Source organism: Marmota flaviventris, chromosome 10 (assembly GCF_047511675.1).
Source record: "Marmota flaviventris isolate mMarFla1 chromosome 10, mMarFla1.hap1, whole genome shotgun sequence".
Lineage (NCBI taxonomy): Eukaryota > Metazoa > Chordata > Mammalia > Rodentia > Sciuridae > Marmota > Marmota flaviventris.
The window spans coordinates 8,642,512-8,668,094 of record NC_092507.1 but is presented as its reverse complement, the minus strand read 5'-3'; the positions used below and the strand labels follow the sequence as shown (position 1 = coordinate 8,668,094).

At 48.4% G+C, this 25,583-nt stretch overlaps 1 protein-coding gene across 1 annotated transcript; it reads right to left on the bottom strand.

The window, feature by feature from the left end:
• Positions 1 to 14,219: 14,219 nt before the first annotated feature.
• LOC114102193 (arylacetamide deacetylase-like 4) lies at positions 14,220 to 20,665 on the bottom strand. The gene is made up of 4 exons (XM_027947458.2): positions 20,498 to 20,665; positions 17,513 to 17,729; positions 15,520 to 15,583; positions 14,220 to 14,994 (listed from the first exon to the last, which is right to left on the bottom strand). Exons 1-4 carry the CDS (start codon positions 20,663 to 20,665, stop codon positions 14,220 to 14,222), a joined length of 1,224 nt encoding a protein of 407 aa, XP_027803259.2.
• Positions 20,666 to 25,583: the final 4,918 nt, after the last annotated feature.

The window sequence follows — 25,583 nt, the reverse complement described above, 5'->3', positions numbered from 1 at the left end:
CAAAAAGTCTGGGTGAGCCGCGGACAAGCCAGCCGAGCCTGAGGCGGGAAAGGCCAGATCGAGCTGATGAAGCAGTAGGTTTGAGGAAGCACCTGCCTGTGTGAAATTAGGTGTTGTGAAAGAAAATTCCTGGGAACAAATTTATAAAGCATTTGCAGGGTCCAATGTGGCCACTGGCTGCAAGTAGAAACCATTGCTATGGATCCCATGGTGCAAAATATTTAGTTAAAGTAACACCTCCAGCGTCGGCCATCATCTCCAAGTTGAGATAGCTCCAACTGTCCAGGAACCTGCTGGGATGGGAGCCCCCCCAGACCAGGGATTTACTCTGTATTTTTCAAGATGTAGCCAATGTGATGGGATAATACACGGCACATGATAAGCCTTCAATAGGTATTTGTTGAGTAGAGTAAGGCCAATATTGCCCAGGGTCTCCAGTGATGAATATCAGGACCAAGATTTGAACTTTGTCCACATGAATAATAGGTCTGGGGCTCTTGCCACTGACTGTGTGTCATTAAGCACTAGTATAGAAAGATGCTCTTCCTCTGTATGCATACTATTTCAACAGGCGCTGTTGATTTCTTTGCTCATGTCCTAAGATAATTAGCCCACCTCACCATTGATAGCTTTGCTTTCAAGCAGACAAGGGGTTATCCACATGGATGATTAATCTGTCCACCATCCTTAAATCTATGGATGTTGGGCTGGGGCTGTAGCTCCGGGGCAGAGTGTTTGCCTTGCAAGTGTGAGGCACTGAGTTCAGTCCTTGGCACCACATAAAAATAAAATAAAGTCATGCTGTCCATCTACAACTACAAAAATAAATACATAATTTTTTTTTCTTTAAAAAAAATAATAATAATGGATGCCAAAAAAAAAAATCTCTAGATGCCCTGCTGGTCTGTTCTAGTGAAAGCGCCTCCAGGTGGCCAAAGCATGAAGTGCAGAGGGAAAATCCTTCCATGGGAATCAGATAGTAAGATTGCAAGTCCTACCTTTGCCAAGAATGGATGGTATCGATTGTCCATCCCATATTAACAAAGGGTAGAGAGGTGTTGCTGCCGTTGTTCTTTTCCTTGCAAAGAGGAACATTCCCTCTCTCTCCCCGCTGTGTTGCACTAACCACCTCAAGGTGTAATGCATAGCACACCCCAAAGAGCTTGGTCATGTTTGTTTCTGTACCAAGCAAAAGACAGGATATTTGGTGACCTTAGAAGAAGGTAAATTTCAGTGGAATTCCACAGGGCCTTTGTTCAGCCAGGTTCATGAGCAGCGGGTGTTACTCTAACTTAGCATTCACTTACATCCAGTGCACCAAGGTGGCCAGGTGTAGGTGCCACAGGAAACTGGTAGAGGACAGCAAGGCAGCTGACTTCACACCCAGCAATCTGTTTCATTCTGTATTTCCACAACAGACTCCACCTATCCTGCAAACAGATTTGCTCCAAGGGCAACATGTAAAATATTTTTAGAAGGTGTTAACAAAGGCAAATGCTACACAAGCAACTGGATCATTTTGGGTGAGAATAGGTTTACAGTACCACATTCTGTGCCCTGTTGGTCCCTGTGGTTTCGGCAAAGAAGAGTGTGACAGCGGTCAGGTGGTTAGAGACCACAATGAGATGACATATCTTCCTTTAGAGATTAAAGTCCCTGGGTTAGTAATTTTATTAGAAGAAGGTGCTTGCATAATTGCAGGAGGCTTTTCTGTCATTTCCCCCATGGACCTAGTAACCCACATCATCAAGACCCTACTTGCCATCCCATGGCCAGATGACCATATGGGTCCCTTGTGGCAGGTCCTGCATCAGCAGCAATAGTAAACTGCTGCAACCAACATGACTGTTAATTCAGAAACTGGTGAGGGGTGATGAGAAAGGAAGAAAAGACAAACAGACACAGATAGAGAGGAAAAGCTGGGACCCAGTGGGCAGACAAGCACTAATGGGGATCGACTGACACCAGAGCTAGCTCAGCATGTTTATTACACAGGTTTCATCAAAATATTATTTGTGGAAAAATTTCAGAAAAGCAAGCAATCTGAAGGTCACAGTGAAACTTGCAAGACATGAGGTCATCCTATCACGCCCAGAATTCTCTGTTCCTGGGAGTTGGTGCCCAAGCTCAAGATTCTGACTGATACAGCTGTGCACCTTCGCACACAGTCTCCTCTGGCCAGGCATCACCATAGCAACTGGGCCATCTTGACCTGCACCTACACACAGGCAGTTCCCAGGCAAACGCAGCCATGAAACCATGGCTCCAGTCACTGCTCTCCACAGTAAATTATTCTGTGCTCCCATGTGTGAAATGCAAGCATCTTCTCTAAGTACTGTCGCTTGAATCCAGGAGTGTTATCAGGTCCTTGCACCAAGATCTGGTAGCAATGGTTTGTGCATCAACATAGTGTTCACTGAGGGCTTTGATGGCTGTCCATAGCCACTTTGTCCACATGACCAGGGGTCTGTCTTCTCCCTTTGGTTGTTTTAGCAAGCCATTCATTTATTTGATTAGTCCTGCTATGGTTGGATTTTAAGATAGGAGGAAACGCCAACGTATGTCCCAATTCCTGGCCCTTCCTTGCATCCTGGGGCCAGTAGATATGTTCTTTTGTCACTGTTTATGTCTATAGCGGTGCCATGCATGGTGCAAAGTATTTCAAGACCATGATGGCTGCCTCCTTTTGTAAGCATATGCCTGGCGTAGTCCAGTAGGTGTGTCTGCACACGGAAGGCAAGCCTGCCGCCCTCTGATAGCGGCAAGGGCCCAAAGAAGTCAACCTGCCATCATTGTGCAAGTGACTACCAGGCTCCATCCCATGTCACATTATCCTGGACTGCTTTATAGAACAGACAAGGAAAGAGTCACATGTGCACAATATCCGAGTATCTTTTTGAGAGCTCCTACTTTGCTATGGGTCAGAGGGTTTCTCTTTCCCTATGACCCATGGTCTATATAGCCAGGCCAATGTGTATTCAACTGGCATGTTGTCCAACCACCTAACTCAACTAGTTTATCCACTTCTTGATTGCCTGGTGGAAAAGCATAGCCTTGTGCCACTACCTGACACAATCATTTGACTCCCAAAAGTCTTTCCACATCCTTGCTCCCTACCATAGCTGAGACCAGAGTCCTGAGGGAGCTCATCTCTTGCCTTGCCATTGCTCTAGGCTCCACCTAAATTCATCAGGATAGCTAGAGACATTCGATTCTTGGGGTTGTTCTTGGATTAATAGGTCCTAGGCTTGCAATTGCTTGATAATTGGTTTTGTTTGGAAAAGGGCCTTGAGACATTTAGATTCCCAGTCCCAGTGGGCCTCCTGTTTTTACTAAATGGCACAATGGTCTTAATATCTGGGTTAATGTGGAATGAAGGGGCACCAGTACCATAATCATCCCCAAAAGGTCTGCAACTGTTTAGGAATAGTTAGGGTAGAGAAAGCTTGGACTTTATCTATAATAGCAGATGACGTCACTTTAGCCAACCCAACAACCTCTTGAGCCCAGGTCCTTGCAATTTGAAGGTGTTGATGTCCCATCTTCTCTTTTGGAGATGTGTCACCACTGAGTTGCTTTCTCTAAATGGAGAAAGGACTTGGAGATTGACATTATATTATCTTTAAACTTAAAATCCGGGCCACTAAATTTCAATTTAGCTCCTTGAATGTCTTTCCCAGAGTTGCACGGTAGGAATTACCTTGTCCCAACGTGCCCAGGATGGACACGAAGGGTCCTTACACGCTTGTGGCAGCTGTGTCAGGGATCAACAGGTACACCCCAAGACGACTTTCTCTGTACCCTGATGCGTGTGTTTGTGCGTGTCTGCCTGTGCCTGAGGCAGCAGTAGAGAACACTGCAGCACCCCCATGCCGGGAGCACCTCTCCTCTTTCACACCCCCCGCATCCCAGCAGTGGCTCGTCCATTCCTCTGCCAAGCTGCCATTGCCTGGGCCATGGACAATTTGTACCCACAAGGTGTGAACAGATGCACTGGGCCCACGCCCAGCCCTGGTCTCCTCAACCACGGCTGCCAGCTTCCTGAAGGAAGGAGGACACACAGGGCCTTCTGCCCCATCCAGGGAGAGGCTCAGGAGACCTCCCCGGCTTCTCCCCACTCAGCTGCCCCTGACGCCAGTGGGGGAAGTACATCCAAGTACTCAGCCCCACGGGAAGCTCCGCCTATGTTGGCGCCCACACTGCCAGAGGAGGGGCCACCCCCAGCTCCTACAATCTTACACAGATCTTTCCTTTATTTTAGACCCTACTGCTCACCTATAAATAACATTTCCCCAATACATGGGGCAGGGAATCCATGCCCTCACATAGTGGCCCACAAACATCCATAATAGCTGCCAGTCCCACGCACAGACACTGAGGTGAAGGGACATCCTGGGGGTCCCCCACCGCTGAATCCAGATGGTGGATTTCCCCTTTTCAATTGCTGTAACCTTCATCACCTCGGTGCTCACAGGACTGTCCTTGTCCTTCTGGCTGGCTCACCAAATGCCGCAGTCTGGCTAGGCACAAAATAACCGAGCCACCACAAAGCCTTGTAGATTCAAACAGCAACTTTTCATTTCCGAACTCTCCCCGGTACTCTACACGCACGTTCATGCATGAAAGCAGCTCTCTACAGGTAATGCCAACTCGTGCTGATTCCCAGCATACATAAGACAAAGCCAGTGTCCTTTGAGATCAAGTATATCTGGACTTTTCAGCTCAGGCTCACCCTCACCTTCCCCTTAACTTGGGTGGGAAATGGAGAGGGGCACTTCCTGCCCTCCTTTTCTCCAAGGATGACACAATGTTGCTAACTGTGTACATGGTGCATTCTATATAAAGTTATTGGATAGTACTCCAGACTATCAATGCAAGATATTTAGCTCATCCGCCTTCGTGCAATGAAAACAGGTGCATCATAAATTCTCTGAAGAATGTCCTTATATGTATCTTTGGAAATGTGCTGTCCTGTTTCTGGGTGAAATTCACCTGGGATATAGGGTAAACGTGTGTCTAATTGAATGAATGTTGCCAGCATCTTTCAGATACCCACATGAGCAATCCCTTCCCTCCACCAGAGACACTGCCCCTTTTGCTGATTTTTGCCAAATTCACATATTGTAAAGGCACCTTGTTGTGTACGTTTCTCATTCTACGAACTGCCTGTTGACATCCTTAGCCTCCTCTTTGATTTTCTGAGGATTTTCGGGAGTTTCTTGTGTTTTCTAGACTTCCCTTGTTGCTTTCAGATATTGCACATTTCTTCTCTGACGGTCGTCTTCCTAGTAACTTTTCTGGTGAAGCTGATTTTGAAGAGAAGTGTATAGAGTGTAAGACAAGATGCAAGGTCGACCTCTATTTCTCTCCTTATCTTGAATGAGACTTCACATCACCGTCTCCTAACCAACCCATCTTTTCCTTATTGGCTTGTGTTATCACCTACTATCTAATAAGCCTGCTTCTTAAGTCTACTAAGTCTTCTGTTCTTTCCCATGTGTGTATTTGTTAGTGCTTATATGGGTAGCATGATGCTTTCATTACTGTGATTTTGTATTATACTATGCTCTTGATATCTTGTAGAAAATCATTCTCTTTACTCTCCTTTTTCTAAATTGACTTGGCCATTTTTCCCTAATTTCCTCTTTTTCTCTATGATTTGGCCTGCCAATGTTGACTCCAGGCTATGCATCAGTTCATCTCAGTGCAGGACTCAAATAAAAAAAGCCCCCCACTCTTTCCTAAGCAATCCTGGCTGCTCGGCATCCCACTAAATGCATACACTGGCTCTGTCCCCCCACCCACACACACACAACCCCATCAAAGGAAGGATGGAATCCTGCTCCTTGAGGAAGTAGATGCCCAGATCAGGGTAAAAGAAAACAAAAGATAATCAACAGACACCGCCTGGTCTCAACACTATATCCCAGAGCTAGAACAATGCCTGGCAAGCTTCATTCTATAAATATTTGTCTCATGGTTGAAACGGGGGCAAAAATAAATGATTTTAGCCTCATACCAAACTTGTATCTCTTTTCCACCTGTGAGCATCTCACATAAACTTCTGAACAGCCCCTTGTCTAGGCTTCCTCTTACAGGGGACATTTCACAGCTCAAGTGGACTGTACTGCCATCAGCAATGAGGAAATAGAATGTAAGTCAGACCTCTGTGGTTCCAGTAGGGATGATGGGGAACCTGCGCCTAATCAAGGGAAAAGGTGCACCCCAGCCCTTTGTGGGAGTGGCCTGGGGTTTGATTATTGTCCTGGTTTGGGTCTGGAATGTCCCCCACAGACTCACGTATTTGAAATCTTGGTCAACAAGGCACCAATGAAGAGAGGTGGGCTTTTAGGAAATTATTGAATCATGAGGGCACTAACCTCATCAAAAGATTAATCCATCATGGCAGAACGGACTATGGGAAGATGGAGGACACTGAAGGAGGTGGAACTCAACTGGAGGAAGTGGGTCACTGAGGGTGTCCCCTGGAAGGGTTTATCATGTCCCTGACCTCCCTCTGCTTCCCAGCTGCCATGAACTAGCAGCTTTCCTCCACCACACCCTTCCACCATGATGTTCTACTTCACCTCAGGCCCAAACAGTGGAGCCAGCCAACCAGGAATGGAAACCTCTGAAACCGTGAGCCAAGATAAATCTTTCGTCCTCTAAGTTGTTTTTCCCAGGTATTTGTCACAGCTATAAAAAGCTGGCATGGTTGTTAAGTAAAGGAAATTAGCTAATCTGTGTAAGGTCGAAACCTCAAGAGTCAAGATCATCCAATGCTTGACTTCACAGTAAGGTCAGGAACTGTAACTCTAAGTTTGAGGCTACATATGTTCAAACTTTAGTTCTAAATATAATCAATTATGCATCACCTAACATTGTTCTGATCAAGGACAGGCCGTATATGGTAGTGGTCCCATGAGATTATAATGGAACTAAAAAATTCCTACCAGCCATTGTAACATTGTAATAGCACAATGTATTATTCATGTGTTTTCAGTCCTGGTGCAAATAAACCTGTTTTGCAGAAAGTTCTCTGAAAGTGTAACACACACAATTATGCACAGTACGTTCCGTACCGTAATACCGGATCATGATGCTGAATGATTAGTTACTGGTTTGTGTATTTACACTTTGTTGATCATTTCTTAGAATAAACTCCTTGTTTTAAAGTTTGCTATAAAACTGTGCTATGCTACACCAGAAGCAGAAGCTCATACATCTCATGTTTACCAAGTATCTTGATTGCACAAGAAGCCAGATCCAATGATTGACCTATGCCATCTAGGTTTGTGTAAGTGTATTCTCTGAGGTTCGCACAACTAATCAGTCACCTAATGACATATCTCCAAGAAAGTATTTCTTTTGTTAAGGCCACATGACTGTGACTTTATGGTTTAGTTTCCTAGAAGAAACTTGCAAAACTGACATCTTCTAAGGCATCTTCTACTTTTCCTCTATTAAAAGAATTGCTTTCATAAAATTATTTGTTCATTAAATTTTTTAAAGTATCTACTGCATGCCAGGCACTTTTCTAGGTGCTGGAGATACAACAGAGGCCAAGACAGATAAGGACCCTGCCCAAGGAGGGTTGGGAGCTCACACAGATTGCTATATGTTCTTAATAGCAAGAGGTTGCTTAGGAATGTAATGATCACATCGTAACAAGGTGTTGGTGGTTTTCTCTTAACATAATGCTCATTTTATCAGAACAATCCCTACCATATTGGTTTATTTCCTCAGTTCTAGGGCAGAGGGATAGGTTGCTGAGACACCAAAGAACGCACCCAGACATGGGACATAAGACATTAGGTTTACTGAGAAAGGCTCACAAGGAAGATCCAGGGGTTAGGAGCCAACAGGCACTTGTCAGAAAGCCCAGTGGCCACACGTCCGCTGCCCTCAGGCCTTCCTCCCTTCTCTCCTGTGCTTTGTGCCGTGGTGGCCATCTGCCCAAGCACTTCCCTCTCCACGGTGCTCTGATCTGCACCAGTTGCTCTGGGAGGGGTCTTAGAGGTTAGTTTACAGAAGCCACATCCACATAGGTTGCTTTGTCCCAGTGTATGACCCAAGGAAATTGGCGAGCCTGTAAGAAAGCAGCTTTCTACAGATAATGTTAAATTGCCCCTAATTCCCAGTGTACATTAGCAAAAACCAGTGTCCTGTGAGATAATATTTACCTGGAAATTCCAAGCTGGACTGGCTTTCACTGTTCCCTTAAGTCGGCTACATCCTCAGGAACAGAGTGGATCCCTGCAAGGAGCTGGTGTTCCACGGTCTTCCTTTTCTCCAAGGATGATACACTCCTCTATGAAAAATCCTGGATACTTTTGCAAGAAAAATTCACCCAACATAACTTTTGACTTAAATGCTACAGTTGCATTTGCCTTGGCCTCTCCCGCATTTTGTGCTGCATTTTGGGCTTACGTGCAGGACTTTGCAGAATTCATGGTTCTCACCATTCATTCATTCAACAAGTGCTTATTATTATAGCCTTGTTAAGTTGGAGGTGAGTGGTCTCTTTCCTTTTTCATTTGATGTTATATCATATACGACTTTTCATTTAATCTTTGAATAGATTCTTTTAATGATATCATTATATTACAGTTAAATAAACAATATAATATATATGTATATGTATATATATATATATATATATATATATACATACATACATACATATATATATCTTGCTTTGCAAGAACCATCTGCTTTGAAATATAAACTTCTTTCTAGGCAAACAACATACCTTTCTGACATGCCTTCTTTTAGAGTGTTCCCTAGGATGAAGTCCCTTGAGTGGAATAGCCACAGCAAAGGCCATACGAGGGTTCAAAAACATCTGCCTCTGGGAAAGCTGAGCTCTTTCCTGTGCCAATGCATGGTTCACCTCCTGTCAGCAGAATTGTGGTCTTTAGTGCCTCTTTGTGTTGCCTTTTTTTGTGTTTACTTTTTATTTTATAATGGGAGATGCACTTATAGTTTTAAGAAATAATACAGAGAGACCCCCAAAACTCTTTGCTTAGTATCTCTCAATTATAGTATTTTTTTTTAACTTTTCCTTTTTTTTTTTTTTTTTTGGTACCAGGGATGCTTAACTAACTCAACCACCTTTCCAGCCCCTTTCTATTTTTTTTTCTTTTCTTCTTTTCTTTTTTTTTTTTTTATATTTTGAGACAAGATCTTCCTAATTTGCTGAGGGCCTCACTAAGTTGCTCAGTGAGGCCTTGAACTTGCAGTCCTCCTGCCTCAGCCTCCTGAGCTGCTGGGATTACACGTATGTGCCACCACGCCCTGCCCAATGGTAACGTCTTGCATAATTATAGTACAATAGCACAACTGAGAAATTGACATTGGTACAATTTTTCATGGGGCTTATTGAGATTTTACTGGTGTGTGTGTGTGTGTGTGTGTGTGTGCAATGCTATTACATGTGCAGTTACAGAAGGATTCTGTCACATTGTCCTCTTCTCTTCTCCCTCTCTTGGCAACTGCTAATATGTCCTCTATCTTTACAACTTGTAGTTTCAAGAGTTTTAAATAAAAGGGATCACATGGCATGTAACCTTTTGATTTGGGCTCTTTTTACTCAGCATAATTCCTTGGAGATTTATCCAAATTATTAAATACACATCAGTAGTTTATTCCATCTCTTTGCTGAGTAGAGTCCATCTGTGCGAAGGATCCACAGTTTGTTTAACCAACTACCCTTTAAGGAACAGGTGGTTTGCTTCCAATTTGAGGCTATTTTAAATAAGACTTATATAGACATCATATGCAGAAATGAATATAAATGAACATAAAACTTCAAGTTTGTTTATGTGAACACAAGACTTTAATTTCCCTCAGTTAAATGCCCAAGGGTTAAATCAATGGGCCATATGGTAAGGACATAATCATTTCGCAAGAAAGTGCCTTACTCTTTCCCAGAGTGGCTATGCTAATTGAAATTCCCATAAGGGAGGCATGAGTTATAGTTTCCTGTATCCTGGTCCGTATTTGACACCATCACTATATTTATCTCAGTGATCCAGGGAGTACTATGATTCTTAGTTGTGATTTGCTATGTGTTTGTCATCATTTTGTGGCTATGAAAAGATGACACGGTGAATAAACTACATAGTACACATCAGCAAAGCATGAAACAGGAAATCACTCTATTCTTACAAACATTTTACCATTCTGCAACAAACCTACTAATATTCACAAAACAAGAATAAACTAGGGGATAAATACATGGGATAATTGAAGGTACAAATAGGGGAAGAAGTAAGTCTCCTTGTTCCACAGCACCCTTTGGGACACGCACACCCAGACCGCCTGGGTTCAATCCTGGATGTAAACTCACTGGCTCATGACTTTGGGCAAATTTCTTAATCTTCCAATAATGGATAATAATATTGCACCAGACTCCAAAAACTAAATTCGATAAAATGTTCAAAAGCTGTTGTAGGGAATTAGAATATGCCATATTCTAATAGATATTGTGTCCATCCACAACTACAACAATATGTGTGTATGTGTGTGTGTGTGTGTGTGTTTAAAAAATCAACAATGCTCAAGCTTTAGTGATACTTTAATGCAAAGAATATAAGGGGAAAAAAACCTCAAACAAGTGACCACGCCCAGAGTAGGAATAGCTAGGAGAAGCCATCAGGAAATTCACTCCTACAGAAACAGAGAGAGAGAGAGAGAGAGAGAGAGAGAGAGAGAGAGAGAATTAACACAAAGGCTGTGGACACCACACCTTTGAGAGGTCTCAACCTAGATCAGTCCCATATCCCCTTGTAATATACTGATTATTAAGTGAAGAAGAGCAATCACAGAAGTTGTACCCCACATACCCAGCGGTATGTAACACAATTGCCAGTTCTGCAAGGAGGAACCAACTCTTGAGATTTACAAGAAAATGGAATCCTCAAGTTCTGAAAAAAATGTACATTGAATCAAAACACATTAAGAATCATCAGAGAACTAGCAGGGAAACTATAAGGTAAAACCCATATGGAAATATATTGAAAAAATTCATAACAACCTGATATCCTAGAAAGAACACTTTGCCAAGAGAAAGTTGTGCCCTAAATTGTTCCACATATAAGGGTGGAAGGTGGAAGAAAAATCTATCCCAATAGTTGCATAAAATCCAACACAGGAATATAAGAAATGTGAAAAGACAAGGTATCATGACACCTCCTAAAGTTCATTATTCACCAACAACTGATTCTGAAGATAATGAAGTGGATAAAATACCAGATAAAGAACAAAAAAGGATGATTATAAAAATTATCAATGAATTCCAAGAGAACACAAAAAAACAACTGAATGAATTTAGGAAGTTAGTACAGGATATGAATGAGGAATTCAATAAGAAGATAGAGATATTGAAAAAGAACCAAACAGCAATCTTGGAAATGAAAGACACACACAAAAAAAAAATCAAATAATGTGTTCATTTAAGTGTTTCTGTATTACAGTAGACCATACTGAAGACAAATCTTAGAGCTGGAAGACAAGACCTTGAACACTCAGACAGTATTAAGAAGAGAAAATAAGTAACTATGATCAGAATAATTAAGAACTCTAGGTCAACATTAAAAGATCAAATCAAAAATCATCGCAATTGAAGAGTGTTAGGAGATGCAGACTTATGGCATGCACAACCTCTTCAGGGAAATAATAACAGAAAAATTCCCAAACCTCGAGAATGAAATGGAAAATCAGATGCAGGATGTATTCAGAATGTCAAATAGACAAGATCAAAAAAGAACCTCTTGCCAGTCATGGTGTTGCACACCTATAATCCCAGAAGTTGGGGAGGCTGAGGCAGGAGGATTTCAAGTTCAAAGCAAGCCTCAGCAGCTTAGCAATGCCCTGAGCAACTTAGTGAGAGTCTGTCTCTAAATAAAAGTTTTTAAAATAGCTATGGGGTGTGATGCTGTGGTTAAGCGTCCTTATGTTCAATACATAGTACAAAAAAAATTAAATACTCTCAACACATTATAACTGAAATGCCTAACATACAGAACAAGGATAGAATTATAAAAGCCTCAAGACAAAAAAAAAGTCAGGTCTCATTTAGAGGAAAACCCATCAGAATTACTTCCAATTTCTCAGCATAATCACGAAAGCCCAGTAGGACTTGGAATGATGTGTTCCAAGTCCTGAAAGAAAACAACTGTCAACCAAGATCACTATATCCAGCAAAGCTATCCTTCAGAATCAAAGAAAAGATTACAATCTTCCAGGATAAGCAGAAACTACTAAGCTGGCACTACAGAAATTACTTCAGGAAATACTACACTCAAAAGAAAAAGCTCACAAATGACTGTTCCTCCCATTCCTTCATCTGCTGGGGGAGCCTTTCATATAGAACAGATCAGAGGTAGCCCCTGATGCCCACCCCTGCTGTTGGCACTTTGTGTGATCAAGATACCTGACTGGCTTCTGAGATGGCATGGATGTGGTTACCTGTTCATGATGACACTCCAGTAGATTCTAGTGGCCTCTACTCCAGGATGCCTCTCTGCCACTGGCTTTAAGGAAGCTATTTGGTGAAGAGCATATGGCAAGATAGTGAGTGGCCTCTAGATATTGAGGGTGGTGGCCCCTGGCAGACAACTAACAGGACACAGATGTCCTCAGCCTATAACCTGAGGGACTGGATTGTGCCTAACAACCTGGCTGAGCTTGATGTAGGCGCTTCCCACGTGAGCCTCACATGAGACACAGCCCAACACTGTCATGACGGCCTGCGGGACTCTACCCAGAACCCAGCTGAGTCGTGTCCAGACCCCTGGCCACAGAAACGTGAGATGGGGACTGTGTCCTGTGGTAAGCGGCCATATTTGTGGTGGTGTTGTGACATGGACACAGAACAGCCACAAGCCTTCCTCAAAGCTGCTCACATACAATCCCTGAGTCACCATGTCCACCCAAGATCCCAGGAGCCCAATCCAAATTTCCTGTGTGGATTGTCCTCAATGCAAGGACCAGGACATCTGTGAGGCCCCCTCCACCAGCAGTCACAGGTGAGGTCATTGGGACCACAGAGGCTACAGTTGCCTAGCAGGGAGAGCCTCCAGCTTCATCACCCACGTGGGACTGGAGAGCAGCAGGGTTTGAGGCTCTCACAGGACCATCTAGCTAACATGGACCTATGCACAAACTACCATGGGCCACCCCATGCATGAATGGGCAGGGTTCCCTGCCCTTTCTCTGTGAGCAAATCCTAGCATTGGCTAAACACAGGCAAGGTGCTTTGTACTTTACCATAGATGGAGTGATATCTAAACTCCTAGAAAAAGGAGGCCAACAATACCTTGCTCCCTCAGGGAATGACTTTCCAAATCCCAGTTGGCATCTGGAGCTTCCCAAGACAGCCTTGGCTCTGAGACTTCTGTCTTGGGAGTCAGGGATCTGCTGTAGGAAGTCCAGTTAAAAACCTGAAGCCAGACAAAGCTCCCCCTTTCCTGCCATTCCTCCCATCTTGCTTGTTCCTCTCTCTTTCTCCTTCTCTTTCTGGTAGACTCCTCTGACATCTTCCTGGGTTCTAGCCCACCCAATCCAGGGAGAGTTTTCTTGCAATAGCATTTCTCCAGCCAACTGCAGACAGTCCAAGTTGACATTTGACAAGAGACCTTGACCCCAAGAATAATGAGGTTATGGGGGATATTCTAGCAAGGCCATGGCCCCAGCTTTGTCACCATGGGTGTGGACTCAGCATTGACACTGTGACCAGATGTGGGAATGTTTTCCTGCAAGGACCTGACAGGTTATTACCTTAAGAAATTATTGAAGGCATTAAATTCTCTTGTGGATAGTTACTTCACCTGAACAAAAATGTTAGAAATTGATGCGAGATGCAACATTGGATCTTATTGGTACTAAAAACAGTTTACATTTTCTCAAATATGAAGCCAGACATTGGTTAGCGGCTGTCTCCTGGACCCACCTTGGGCTGTGCATTGATTCACTGATTCCTCCTCAATAAAACAGAACTTACCAAAGACCCCAGTTTTAGACAGACACCATCCATGCTTTGGCCTACTCAGGGCAAAAGGATTACCACCATAGGCTTTTCTCTTTTCACTTATCTCTCCCTTTTATTTATTTATTTATTCATTTATTCACTTATTTGTTTACGGTGCTGGTGCTCAAACCCAGGACCTTGTGTATGCTAGGCAAATGCTCTAGCACTGAGCTCCATCCCCAGGCCTTCATAGGCCCTTTATATAATTGACTACAGCATTCATAATATTCAGGGAGCATGGGAAAGAGAAAAACTTCTTATCAAATAAAACTAAGCATCCATGAAAGCCATCCTCCACGTGGTACCAGGTCACACGGACACCCTGGTCTTCCAAGCGCTTCTTATATAGCAGGGAGTCATCCCGGAGCATGTCCAGCTCACAGCTCACCAGGAAGGCCTCAGGAAGCTGAGCGATGATCTTATCTTCTGCTATGAGGGGTGCGTTTTCTACATCCAAAATGTGTTTGGTTTCCAGATAGGCGGCCTCATTAAAAGGTGCAAGAGTCTCAGGTTGCTGGCCTTTGGTCCTGAACCTCTTGGGGAGGTTGTCAGAGCTGAGCCACTTCCTGTACTTGTTCCAGAAATCACGGGGTATACATGCCCCTTTCAAAATGGCGTCTTTCCAGGAGAGGTCAATGGCCAGGTATGAACACACACATGTCATCATGAGTTGTACAGAAAGGAATGGGACATTTTGGTTCTGCTGAAAGGAGGGTAACTGTAAATTGATGGCCTGTATAACGGGATAAACCAGGACCTGAGCCCGGAGCTGGGGAAGATCTGTTCTGCCCACCAAGGTCTGGGTGATTATGGCCACAATCATTCCTCCAATGCTGTCTCCACAGGCCACCACCCTGGAGGGGTCCACCCCGTAGGCTTCCAGGGTCTTCAGGAAGTAGATGGAGGCGTTGAGGCAGTCTGTGATGGCCACAGGGTAATGGTGCTCCAGGGCCTTGCGGTACCTAAGGAAGAGAGGGACCAGAACACGCGGGTGTGCGCGGGTGTCACTGGAGGCTGCTCAAACAGGGTCCCCACCGCCTGTCCCACTGTAGCTATTATCCTCAGGGTGACCCCAAAATAAAGATGGTGAAAGTCAGTCAACCTGAAGTTGTCCCGTGATAGAGAAGAGGGTGGGGTGCAAACAGCGGCCCTTATGGCAAGATCTGGGGCCCCGCAGCTGCCACCAGCCCCGGCCCCGCCCCCTGGACCCTGACCCTCCCCTGGCTCCCTGGCTCCCACTAGGATGCCTCCTCACGCTGTGACCTCCAGGCCCCTGGCTCGTGCTGTGGCCTCCTAGTGACCCGGCTCTCCTGCCCACAGCTTGTCCCTGCGCTGCCCCGAGGTGGGCGTCTTCCCAGGCTTCTGCTCCAAGCCGTGCTGCGCCTGCGCCCGACCCCTGGAGTCGGGGCGTCGCTCTGGGCTGCACTCGTCCAGCTGCCCCCACCTTCCCAGCCTCGGAGAAGCCCCCGCTGTCTCGCGACACTCACCCGACAGACAGCAGCACGGAGTCCGTCTCCCGGGCCAGGAAACTGCACACGTTGTGGTAACTGTCTGCAGGAAGACAGGCCCGGCGCCGCCCATGAGGGACGGCCACCGCCACCCAGGCCGGGCAGTGGGCAGACCAGCTCTCTGTTCCGAGGCCTGGGCTGCGCCGTCTGGGCAAAGCCAGACGCCTGCCCCACTCTCCAGAACGCCAGGGCTCGCGGACCTTGGGCTCACTTTGTGCAACGTTAACTTTACAGTGGGGGAAACTGAGGCCAGGAAGGCTTGGGGACCTGGAGTGGCAGAAGCCAGGACTAGGGAAGGGGTCAGGTGAGCCGCCCAGGGAAGAAGGATTCCATTATCTATGTTGAGCAGGGAATAAGTGATGGCGGGATGGGTCGTTTTTCCAGACATTGTCACTCATTTAGCAGGAGTTCAGCAGGGACAGAGGAAGACTCTGGGAATGGGGGGTAAACGTAGCAGGACCCCCCCCCCCACAGGAGTTGACCTGGAGGTGACCTCTGCCTCCACATTCCACCAAGAGACTCAGCACGTCTCCCATAGACACAGGTACACATCACGTTCCCAAGGTCAGGCATGTGCCCACAAGCTGCTCCAGAGATCAGCTGACTATTGTATGACCTGCCAGGGTCACCACCCCAGAAAGGGCCACGTGACCTGGGTACACAAGTGCACACCATGCATTGTCACACCGCACAGGGACCTTGTTTCCTAGGAAGGCCTGAACTCAATGCCTCTGCACCACGCTCCATGCCACCACCCTGTGTAATCAGCATCTGAAACGACCTACGTGTCCATCCTCTTCTGCATCATCCTGCCCCTCCCCTGACGGACAGCCACAAGCCAAAGGCACAATCCCACTGTGTCCTTTGTGCCTGGGAAGGATCTAACATACAGTAGGTGCTCAATAAATGTTTGCTGAGCCGTTCCTGATTTTACTTGGAAAAGGAAATTGTCCCTCAGCACATGCAGACAACTCGGGGTGTGGGGGGTCCAGGGCCCCTGACAGGGAACAGTTCTCTTGGACCTGGGAGACACCTTACTTCCAGTTACCTTCTGAATGAGAGCGAAAACCATGGCCAGGCCTCAGGTACAGAGGCGCCACTGTTATTTCCACCAGCAGGTGGCAGTAAGTACTCCCTCCACTAAGGGAGGCTGTGCAAGGGGAGAAGGCTGTCCATGCATATGGCCAAATGTTGACAGGCATCCGTCTTTTGTCCCTGCATCCATCCATCCACCCATCCATTCATTCCGCCAGCCATCCCCCATCCATTTATTCCTTGGCAAACACATCATTAAATGCAACTATTCACCCATCCATCGAGCTATTTGTTCAAGAATTGATGCCTGCCTTTCTTCCTGCCTGCCTGCCTTCAAAAAAGGAAAGCAGGCACTGGCGAGCCTGCCAACCAGACAACAGAGGTCTTCAGTGTCCTTTTGAGGTCCCAATTCTTAGTGGAGACAGACACCAAGTAAATGAGAAAACACAAGGCCAACCAAGGTACATTCAGATTGTGATAAGTGCCAGGCATTTCACCAGGATGATGTCAGGGATGGAAGCAAGGTCTTGGGTGGCACCATTGAAAGTGCAGAGACAGTTTCTAAACCAGATGTTGGGAGTCACATCTGGGAAGGGCCATTTGATACACAACTGGAAGAACGATGGGACCCAGCCATGTAAAGCTGGGGGGCAGGGACCTCCATTGAGGCTGAGACAGAAACAAGTGCACACCCCATGCTGTGACGGCCCTGCTGAGACGTCACTGCCCCCACCCGTCCCGGGACTATTGCATCATAGACACATCGACCATGGAGGCAGAGTCCCATCCACTAAGCTGAGCCCCAGGCCCTCCATCTGGGCTCCCCGGACACTCTCCAGCCTCTGACTCGGTAGACTCACTCCCTGGAGGCTCTCCCAGAAGCCCCTTTGCGAGCAGCCAGACCCCCCTTGCCTCCCTCCCCTGGGAAGCGGCTTACCCAGGCTGCCGAATATGGAGGCCCCTCCGTGGTAGAAGAGGATGCCGCGCCGGGGGCTGGAGGACGCGGCCTTGGGCCGGAACAGCCTCACGGGGATTGTCCCAAAACGCAGGTCTGTCACCACCACTTCACGGTTGTTCTTTATGGTCAGTCTGTCCTGCAGGAAGCGGACAAACCTGGGCATGGAGCAAATCCCCAGCTTCTCAAGTATGTAGCCCTGTAGGGGAGTGAAGGAGAGAGCAGTCGGCTGTTTGCAGGACTTCTCTGTTCCTGTCCCCAGATGGTGTTGCCCCTGCCACTGCCGGGCTCAGCTGAGGACTCTGCATCAAGTCCCCATGACACAAACTCCCCAGTGGCCTGGTGGCCTCCAGTCTGGCTCAAGGTAATGACCTGCAAGGCCCTACAGGGTTCCCCACCCACAGCCCCTGAAGCCATGTCCCTCTCTCCTCTGCTCACCCTGTCCCAGCCACAAAAGGCTCCTGGCCCTTCCCAAGCACCCGTGACCCCTGGATCACTCAGTTCCCAAGAAGCTCAAGTGCCTGCCTCCCAACACTCAGCAGTTGTCCTGTGTCCCCTCCCAGCAAGGCAGCATCCCCCACCCTGCCTCCCAGGCCGACATTTGCAGAGCCCTCCTGCCTGCCTTCCCATAGCACCTCCCTCCAGGGCACTGCCTGGCCTGAGGGGTGTGGAGGGCATTGAGGACCATCCATCCCTCTCCCTACAAGGGAGGCTCAGAGACACTTAGTGCTTTGCCTTCCCCTTGCGGTTCTTGTCCTTGGCCTCTGCCTTTGTTCTCAGATCGTGGAACAGCACCTGGGGAGGACGAGCTCCCTGCCTCCTGGGGCTGCGTGTATCCTTCACCTGCTCTACCTCCATGCTGGGGGACAGGGAGGACTCCACACAGCACAGCCCTGGCTCAGAGGATGGGCCTCTGTGATCCCACTGCTAAGTACTGGAAAGAGGGCCGGGTTTTGTCCCCTCCTTTCCTCAGCCTTGTCCCTCAGGGGGGCTGAAGATCCTCAGCCTCCATGTGGATCTTTTCCAGACCCCTGTGTCTGCCCCAGACCCTGCACACAGCAGAAGGCCCTGCACAGGACAGAAGCCCAGCCAGTGCTATGGCCCCAGAGAACCCACTGGGATGAGGCGGTCAGCTCAGACATGCTCCTGAAACAAAAGAGCCACACACTGAGAAGAGTTTCTTCCAATAGCTCAGAAATCAACAGCAGAATGAAACCTCTCCTGCTTAGGATGGAGAGGTTTGATTTTTCTCATAGGCAGAGAATGAAAAAGTAAAAGGAACCTACATCATGGATGGGAACATCAAGGTCCAGAGAGGTTGAGACACCTCTACTGAGTTGCCCAGCCAGGGCCTGGCAGATGGAGGCTTTGGCGGGCTGCCTGGGCCATCTCTGCCTTTCACCAGGGCCCTCAGCTGGCCAAGGGCATTCACAACTGTTTACAGGGACCTTTGTGCTCAGAACTTGGGTCCTACCTTGCTTCTACCTTGATATAATGGAACAGTTTTGCCCATTGTCCCATGGAACATACCCTGCAGCCAAATTGACTGGGGTCACACCTGGAGGGACACCTCACGGGCTAATGATTTCTGGCAAGTCTCTGGTTGGTATTGTACCAGGTCAGCACTAAATGAGATACGATGGGCAATAACAGTTTTATGCCAGATTCAGGGCACCAACCAAGACACCACATGCAATGGGAACCAGAATATACCACCCATCATGTGCCAATGGGTACCCGGATTACATTGAGTTGAAAAAAATAATAGCCAAAAGCCTCCTGCCTTCCCCTTATTTGTCTTCAAACAAAGAATAGATTTCCCTTGGGAAATGCCCAGACAACCTGGCTCAGACCAGGAAGGACAGCACCAGGGAACTCTAGACTCATTGTGGAAATTAGACAGATGGCCATCTTTTTTTGGCGGGGGGAGGGTGCCAGGGATTGAACTCAAGGGCACTCGACCACTGAGCCACATCCCCAGCCCAATTTTGTATTTTATTTAGAGACAGGATCTCACTGAGTCGCTTAACACCTCACTTCTGCTGAGGCTGGCTTTGAACTCGCCATCCTCCTGCCTCAGCCTCCCGAGCAGCTGGGATTTACAGGCGTGCACTACAATGACTGGCTGAATGGCTATCTTGATCACCAATGTAACTAACAATCATCGTCCAGAAGTTTCCCCATGTATTTATTCTCTCATAGTTTGCTGCCCCTGAACACCTAAACCACTTCCCATCTCCTCCCTTCCTATAACTTTATTGTTCTTTGGCAAAATGGTATGGAGGCTCTCAGCCCTAACTGAGAGGACTCCATGTGCAACACAAAATTATTTATATCAAATGAAATTCGTCTCCAGTCCACCTGACCTTGGTGCATTGAATTTCAAGGACTCCAGGGCAGAAGCTATGAGGGAGAATCCATGGGGTTTCCCTCAACGGTAGGAAAATGGATCATTTTCCACAGGCAGCAAACCCACCTGGGAGAGATCAAAACCCAGGGCTCTGCTTGGTGCCTTCAGCTCTGACCACTCAACTCAGATCCACAACCAGACCCATGACCTCAGCCTCTGGACCCTCACACAACTGAAAGCCCTTTCCTTGTGACAAGAATAGGACATAGTCCCACCAACGGGATGGACTATAGGACTCTGCGGCCCCTCCCAGGCATGGACACCACATTCTCTCTCCTTCCCCAGCTTCATCCACAGAGAAGCCCCAAATTCCTGCTCATCAGAAACCTCTTCCTTGTGTCTCCTTATGCTGAGTGTCCTCTGCCCGGCAAGTGACTGAGAGGACGTCCAGGGCTCATTTCATGGCCATTCCACTAGCCACTGGTTCTTTGAACACAAGGTCACCTGTTAGAACCTGGAGCTCTTTTCAAAATGCTCCCTTGCGGTCCCCTTTTTTTTTGAACCCGAGGCCCTCAGGTCGACCCTGGCAGGACCTGTGAGTAAAAGGGGAAATTTACCCAGGTGACTGTCAGCTGCATGAGGCAGTGCAGGACCCAAAACCTCACTGGATGGCGGACGGCAGGCGGAACGTCGAAGGCGAGCAGCGGCTCCCGCAGGATCCACAGGCTGACCCCCAGGCTCAGGATGCTCGCAGCCACCAGGAGGGTCTCCAGCAAGGCAATCATGGTGCTCCGGCTCCTTCAGAGTGACCGAAGAAACAGTGTCACCTGGAGAAGACCACACGGACCTCCCTCCCGCACACACAGGCACCTTATAACCAGCAGACAGCCCACTCGGGCAGATCTGAAAGGTCTCCAGATACCGGGACTGTGCCACATGCCTACCTGGAGAGACCCTGTCCCTGCTGAAGTGAAGACTGGCACCTTCTTCCTAGGGGTGTTCTCTTCTCTATCACACCACCCTGACCGTCACCACCCTGGGCAGGACTGGGAATGCCTATGGGGATGTGGTATCCGGGAGATAAGTTCAAACCCCAGCCAGGCCCCTGGAAGAATAGGGAAACTGCCAGAAACCACATCAGGTGCCCTGTGGCTCTTCTTTCAAGAGTGAAATCAGAGATTAGAGAGGTGGTCTGAGTGGCATGGCGACCAGAGTGAGGAAGGACATTGGTGTCAGAGCCAAGCTCCTGTACCCAAGTCTCACGCCTCCTGTCCCGGTTCCCCGGCCTCCTCTGCTCCAGGGATGTCAGAAGTCGGCGTCACAATTACTCTTTGTATGAGGCCTGAGATTGTCTTCTGCACTCTGGTGCTTGGACATCAACAGCCTTGCCCATCTCTAAGGGACTGCCCTGCCCAGGACGGGCCAGTATCGAGAAAGGGTGAATCGCCACCCAGGAGCACGCGTGTCACGGCAAAGCAGCCAATCCAGAGCCCCCTCCTCAGCCGCGTCCTTCACTGGGTCCTCACATGCTGGGCCACTGCGCACCTGCTACAATCACCCTGGGCAGGTACCAGACAACCGGGTCCAGCCCCGGTAACCTGGAGCCTGCTGAAGTCATTCCAACGTCCAGTCCTGAGCCTGCTGACCCTACCTGGCCATTTCCATCCTGTGGAGCCACAGTTCCCTCTTTTTTCTGCCTCCTGACCAGCCTGCTGCTCCCCAGGAGGCCACCCCTGAAGGGTCCTTCATCCTCATCTTGGGAACTGTGAGTAACAAACCTCCTTTTCTGTGACCTTCCTCCTTTCATCTGTTGGTCTCGCTAAGTAGCACATTTTAAAGTCACACACTATTACTTATTTTCATTTAATTTTTAGTGGTACTGGAAATTGAACCCAGGGCTTGGAGCATGCTAGGCAAAATCCGTACTCCTGTGGTATACCCCAGATTTTGTTTTTATTTTGGGAACAGCATGTTGCTAAGTTGCACAGGATGGACTTGAACTTGTGATGGTCCTCACTCAGTCTCCTGAGTAGCCTGTGCCACTATGCCAGCTTCATACACTGTATTTAAAACACTCAGAGATGGGGTGTGGCTCGGCTTAGACCTGGGCTTAGCTTGCACTAGGCCCTGGGTCCAACCCTTGGCAACGATAAAGATGGGCTCTTACGTTTTGCCTTCTGAGCTGGGAGCTCCTTACTGGAGATAGAGAAGAAGAAAGAGGAGAGGGACAAGCCAGCTCATTCTTGATTCTTCCACAGATCCTGAGGAAGAGGCAGGCCCTCTGCACTGGGCGCTCGTCTAGGTTCCGTGTGTATAGGAATGCAGTAGAGGAATCCATTACTGAGGAGAGTGCCTGCGGCTTTAGCAAAGTCCCCTTGGGTTCCCACACTTTTTAAGCTGGGTGATCGAGGAGAAGGCCACATAGAGGTGGGCTCCCTAATTTTAATCCAGATGAGATCACAGACCAACAGAGGACATCTGGCAGCACTTCCCCACCACAGGCAAGGTGAATGCATTTGCCATAAAACGCCAGAGGGAAGCACCGGGGACCAGCACCTGGGGCCACTGAGATGCTAACCTTTGTCAAATGATCATTTGTCCCACGCATGAAATATACTGTCAGTTTATTAGAGAAATTCAGGATGTACACAAGAGAAAAGTGTCGCAGGTCTAGTGGCCATCAACTTGGGAAGCAACCACGTGGAGCCCCTGCAATGCCAGATTCGTGGGACCCCAGTAGACCTCCAGGAGCCGAATCCAATGCAATCACACAGTCTTTATTGCAAGCTCGAGCCTGGACTCACAACCGTTTCCAACGCAGCAGTCCCAGGGAGTGAGGCCCAGTCCTTTGTTCATTGAGATTTTATAGGTTTTGGGGGGATACTCTATGCATCACGACATCACACAGCAAGTCATTCCATACGGCGGGAAAATCAAACAAAAACTCTTAACATTGATTAGCACATTCACTGGTGGGAACAAGTTGGGTAGGGGTGATTGGTTAATACAAGAGGGGGATTCCTTTGAACTGATTGGTTTAGGTCACGAGGGGTGTACTGCTAAACTACATGGTTTCCCAACATGTTATCAACCACCATAAACTACTGGGGGTCATCTGGCAACCCAGGTATTTTCCCCGTTTCATGCTGATTGGTGGTTGCTAGGGGGTTGCTGTGGGTCCTCACCTAGCCTAACTGAGTCAGGGATACCTGGTGCCTCAGATCTCTCCTGTTATTTATCAACAAACAACCCAGCAGGGAGGGTATGTGCCTTGGAGTGCTCTGTGGGTCTTTCCCAGGACAAGGGTCACGCCCCCTTCCTTAGGACAGCCTTTGCTCTGAGGTAGAGGCTGGTTTCTCAAAAATGGAGTCACATCAGATTCTCACCCCGACCTCCCTCCTGGCCTGCAAACCCAACCCCCAACTCATTTTATAGGTCTGAGCCCCTGGATGGAAGTGAGTTCAGGTCTCCTGCGGGGAAGACCCTGCATCTGTGTCTCAAGGATGTATTTTATTTTCAAAGTAATTAGTTAATTAATTTAGTCTGGGTCTCTTTACATTGCCTGGGCTGGACTTGAACTCCTGATCCTCCTGAACAGCTTCCTTGGTCACTGTACACAGGGCAGCTCTCAGCACAGCTGCAGAACCCAGACTTAAGGAACCTGAGCCTTTTCCAGGCAAACACACCTGCCCCACCTGCCCCCACTGAGCTCGTCACGCTCGCTGGGCGGTGAGCACACTCACCTCCGCTCCAGGAAGAAGCTCCATCTCTGTCTTGCAAGGTCGTCAGCTCTGCCCTCCTTCAACACAGTCTGCTTCTGAGGCCACAGAGCCTCCGATGCCAACAAGCACAGCAACAGGAGAGACCCGGGGAGGAGGGTCTCCACTCCATGCATCCCTCAGGGCAGCAGGGTCTTGGCCTCTGGTCGACGTCCCCTGGACCGTGCGTCTCCTGCAGCCGCAGTGCTGGTGGGTGGCACAGGCTGGAGGTCTTCAGCTGACCTTCTGCAGCACTTCACTGAGGACTCTGCCCACCAGATTCAGGCAGCAGGACCAGGCTACTCCACACCGACTCCATCAGTTGCACCAAAGTGAGGAGCCATCAGAGTTCACCTTAGGTAGGCAGGTGGCCCTCCAGCTGTTTTGTGTTGGTTTTCCTGTTTGGCCTGAGGCACCCATCTAGGCACCACAGGGTGTGTTAGCAGTTGCACAGAAAATCTAGCGCCATGCTCTCAGCCATCCCAGCCTTGGAAAGTGAGCTGGGGCTGGCCTGCTTCGGGCCTTAGTGGTGTGTCCTTAACCTCAGAGCCTTGCCTCTTAGGAGGAAAGCGAACAACTGTAACACCTGTGTTTTAGGAGGCAGGACAAGTTCCTATGTGGCTTCACACAAGAAGTACATTTCCAAGAATGCTTATGGGGCCCCTGAGAAGAAGGTGGTCTTCACCTTTTGGGGGCCCACCAAGTGGGACCAACATCAGTCGCAGGACACAGGTGGGTGGAGAGTCCAGTGGGCATGCTGGCTGGCTGGTCATGTGCCACTGGGTTCCCAAGCAGCAGAGAAGCCCCTGTGACCACCTGAACTTGCTACAGAGCCTTCTCTTGCTCTGGTCCCCATCAAAGCTGGCAGCAGGTTCCAGGGCCTTTGTGGTGAGGTTGCAGTCGCTGACACACCTGTGGGTATGTTGCCTCCCAAATCCCAAGAGGCCTCTGGATCATGGAGCACCTTCATGGTTGGGGTACAGGTGTCCTGACCTGCCTTGGACCATGGAAGGGGTGACTCCGCCCTCCTCACCTTGAGCCATTCATGGAGCTGACCCTCCTCCGGTGGCTGGTGTTTTATTTTCCCGTCTCCTCTTGCATGTGCCCCCTCAGGTGCTCTCCACAGCTGCCTTCCTGCTGCCCACCTCCAGCACCCTGCCTTCTTGTGCTGTTTCCTGAGCTGTCAAGGCATTGAAGACCCCTGAGGACGGTGCTGTCCCACAGCAGAGAGCAGAATAGAAGAAGCTGGAGGGGGAACCACGAAGGTGCCTGGAGCGACAGATGGCTTCTGTCCTCACTCACTGGATGGGAGCAAAGGGCATCAGATGGGTGAGTGGCAGCTTGGCAAGTGCCTGGGGCTGTGCTTACCTGGTGCAATAAAGACACCAGAGCTGGGAGCAGCTGCAAGCAGAGTCCCGCATGAGCGACTCTGGGGTCATCCACTCCTGCACGTTCCAAACTGCTGAGTTAAGCCAGGCTGTGCAAGGTGCTTCTCTGGAGGCTGTCAGGGTCGCATTTAGCTCTGCAGAGCCCTGTGGGATGCGCTCTGACTCTGGGTCACTATCTTGGTGGGGAGGAGGAGGTCCACGTGGCCCTCCCGACCACAGAGAGCCAGTGTGGGATTCTGCATCCACTGCAATGACCCATTCCAGCCCGAGGGACATCACAAGCAGGTGTGTGGGTGGACCCAGTGACCCATCAGAGGCGAGGCTTTCTTGCTCACCCAGCCACAGTGAGCCCCACTCTCACTGGGAGCCGCAGGGACACGGCTACACCCCTCAGTGCAGCGCCAGTCCCCGGCCAGTGTCTCGTGGTCCTGAGGCCCCCACACCTGGAATCCAGGTTACTCGGAAGGCAGGACACCAGGAGCTCAAGGCCACACTGGGCAACAAAAAGAGACGCGTCTCAAAAAAATGAATGAACAAAACATTTAAAAACGACATTC

Excerpts from the sequence above, each read along its gene's own strand:
- LOC114102193 (XM_027947458.2), bottom strand. The coding sequence starts at position 20,665 with ATGATTGCCTTGCTGGAGACCCTCCTGGTGGCTGCGAGCATCCTGAGC. Across the intron at positions 17,730-20,497 it reads TGCAGCTGACAGTCACCTGG|GGCTACATACTTGAGAAGCT; the intron begins GTAAATTTCCCC and ends ACTCCCCTACAG. Across the intron at positions 14,995-15,519 it reads TCCGTGCTGCTGTCTGTCGG|GTACCGCAAGGCCCTGGAGC; the intron begins GTGAGTGTCGCG and ends TCTCTTCCTTAG.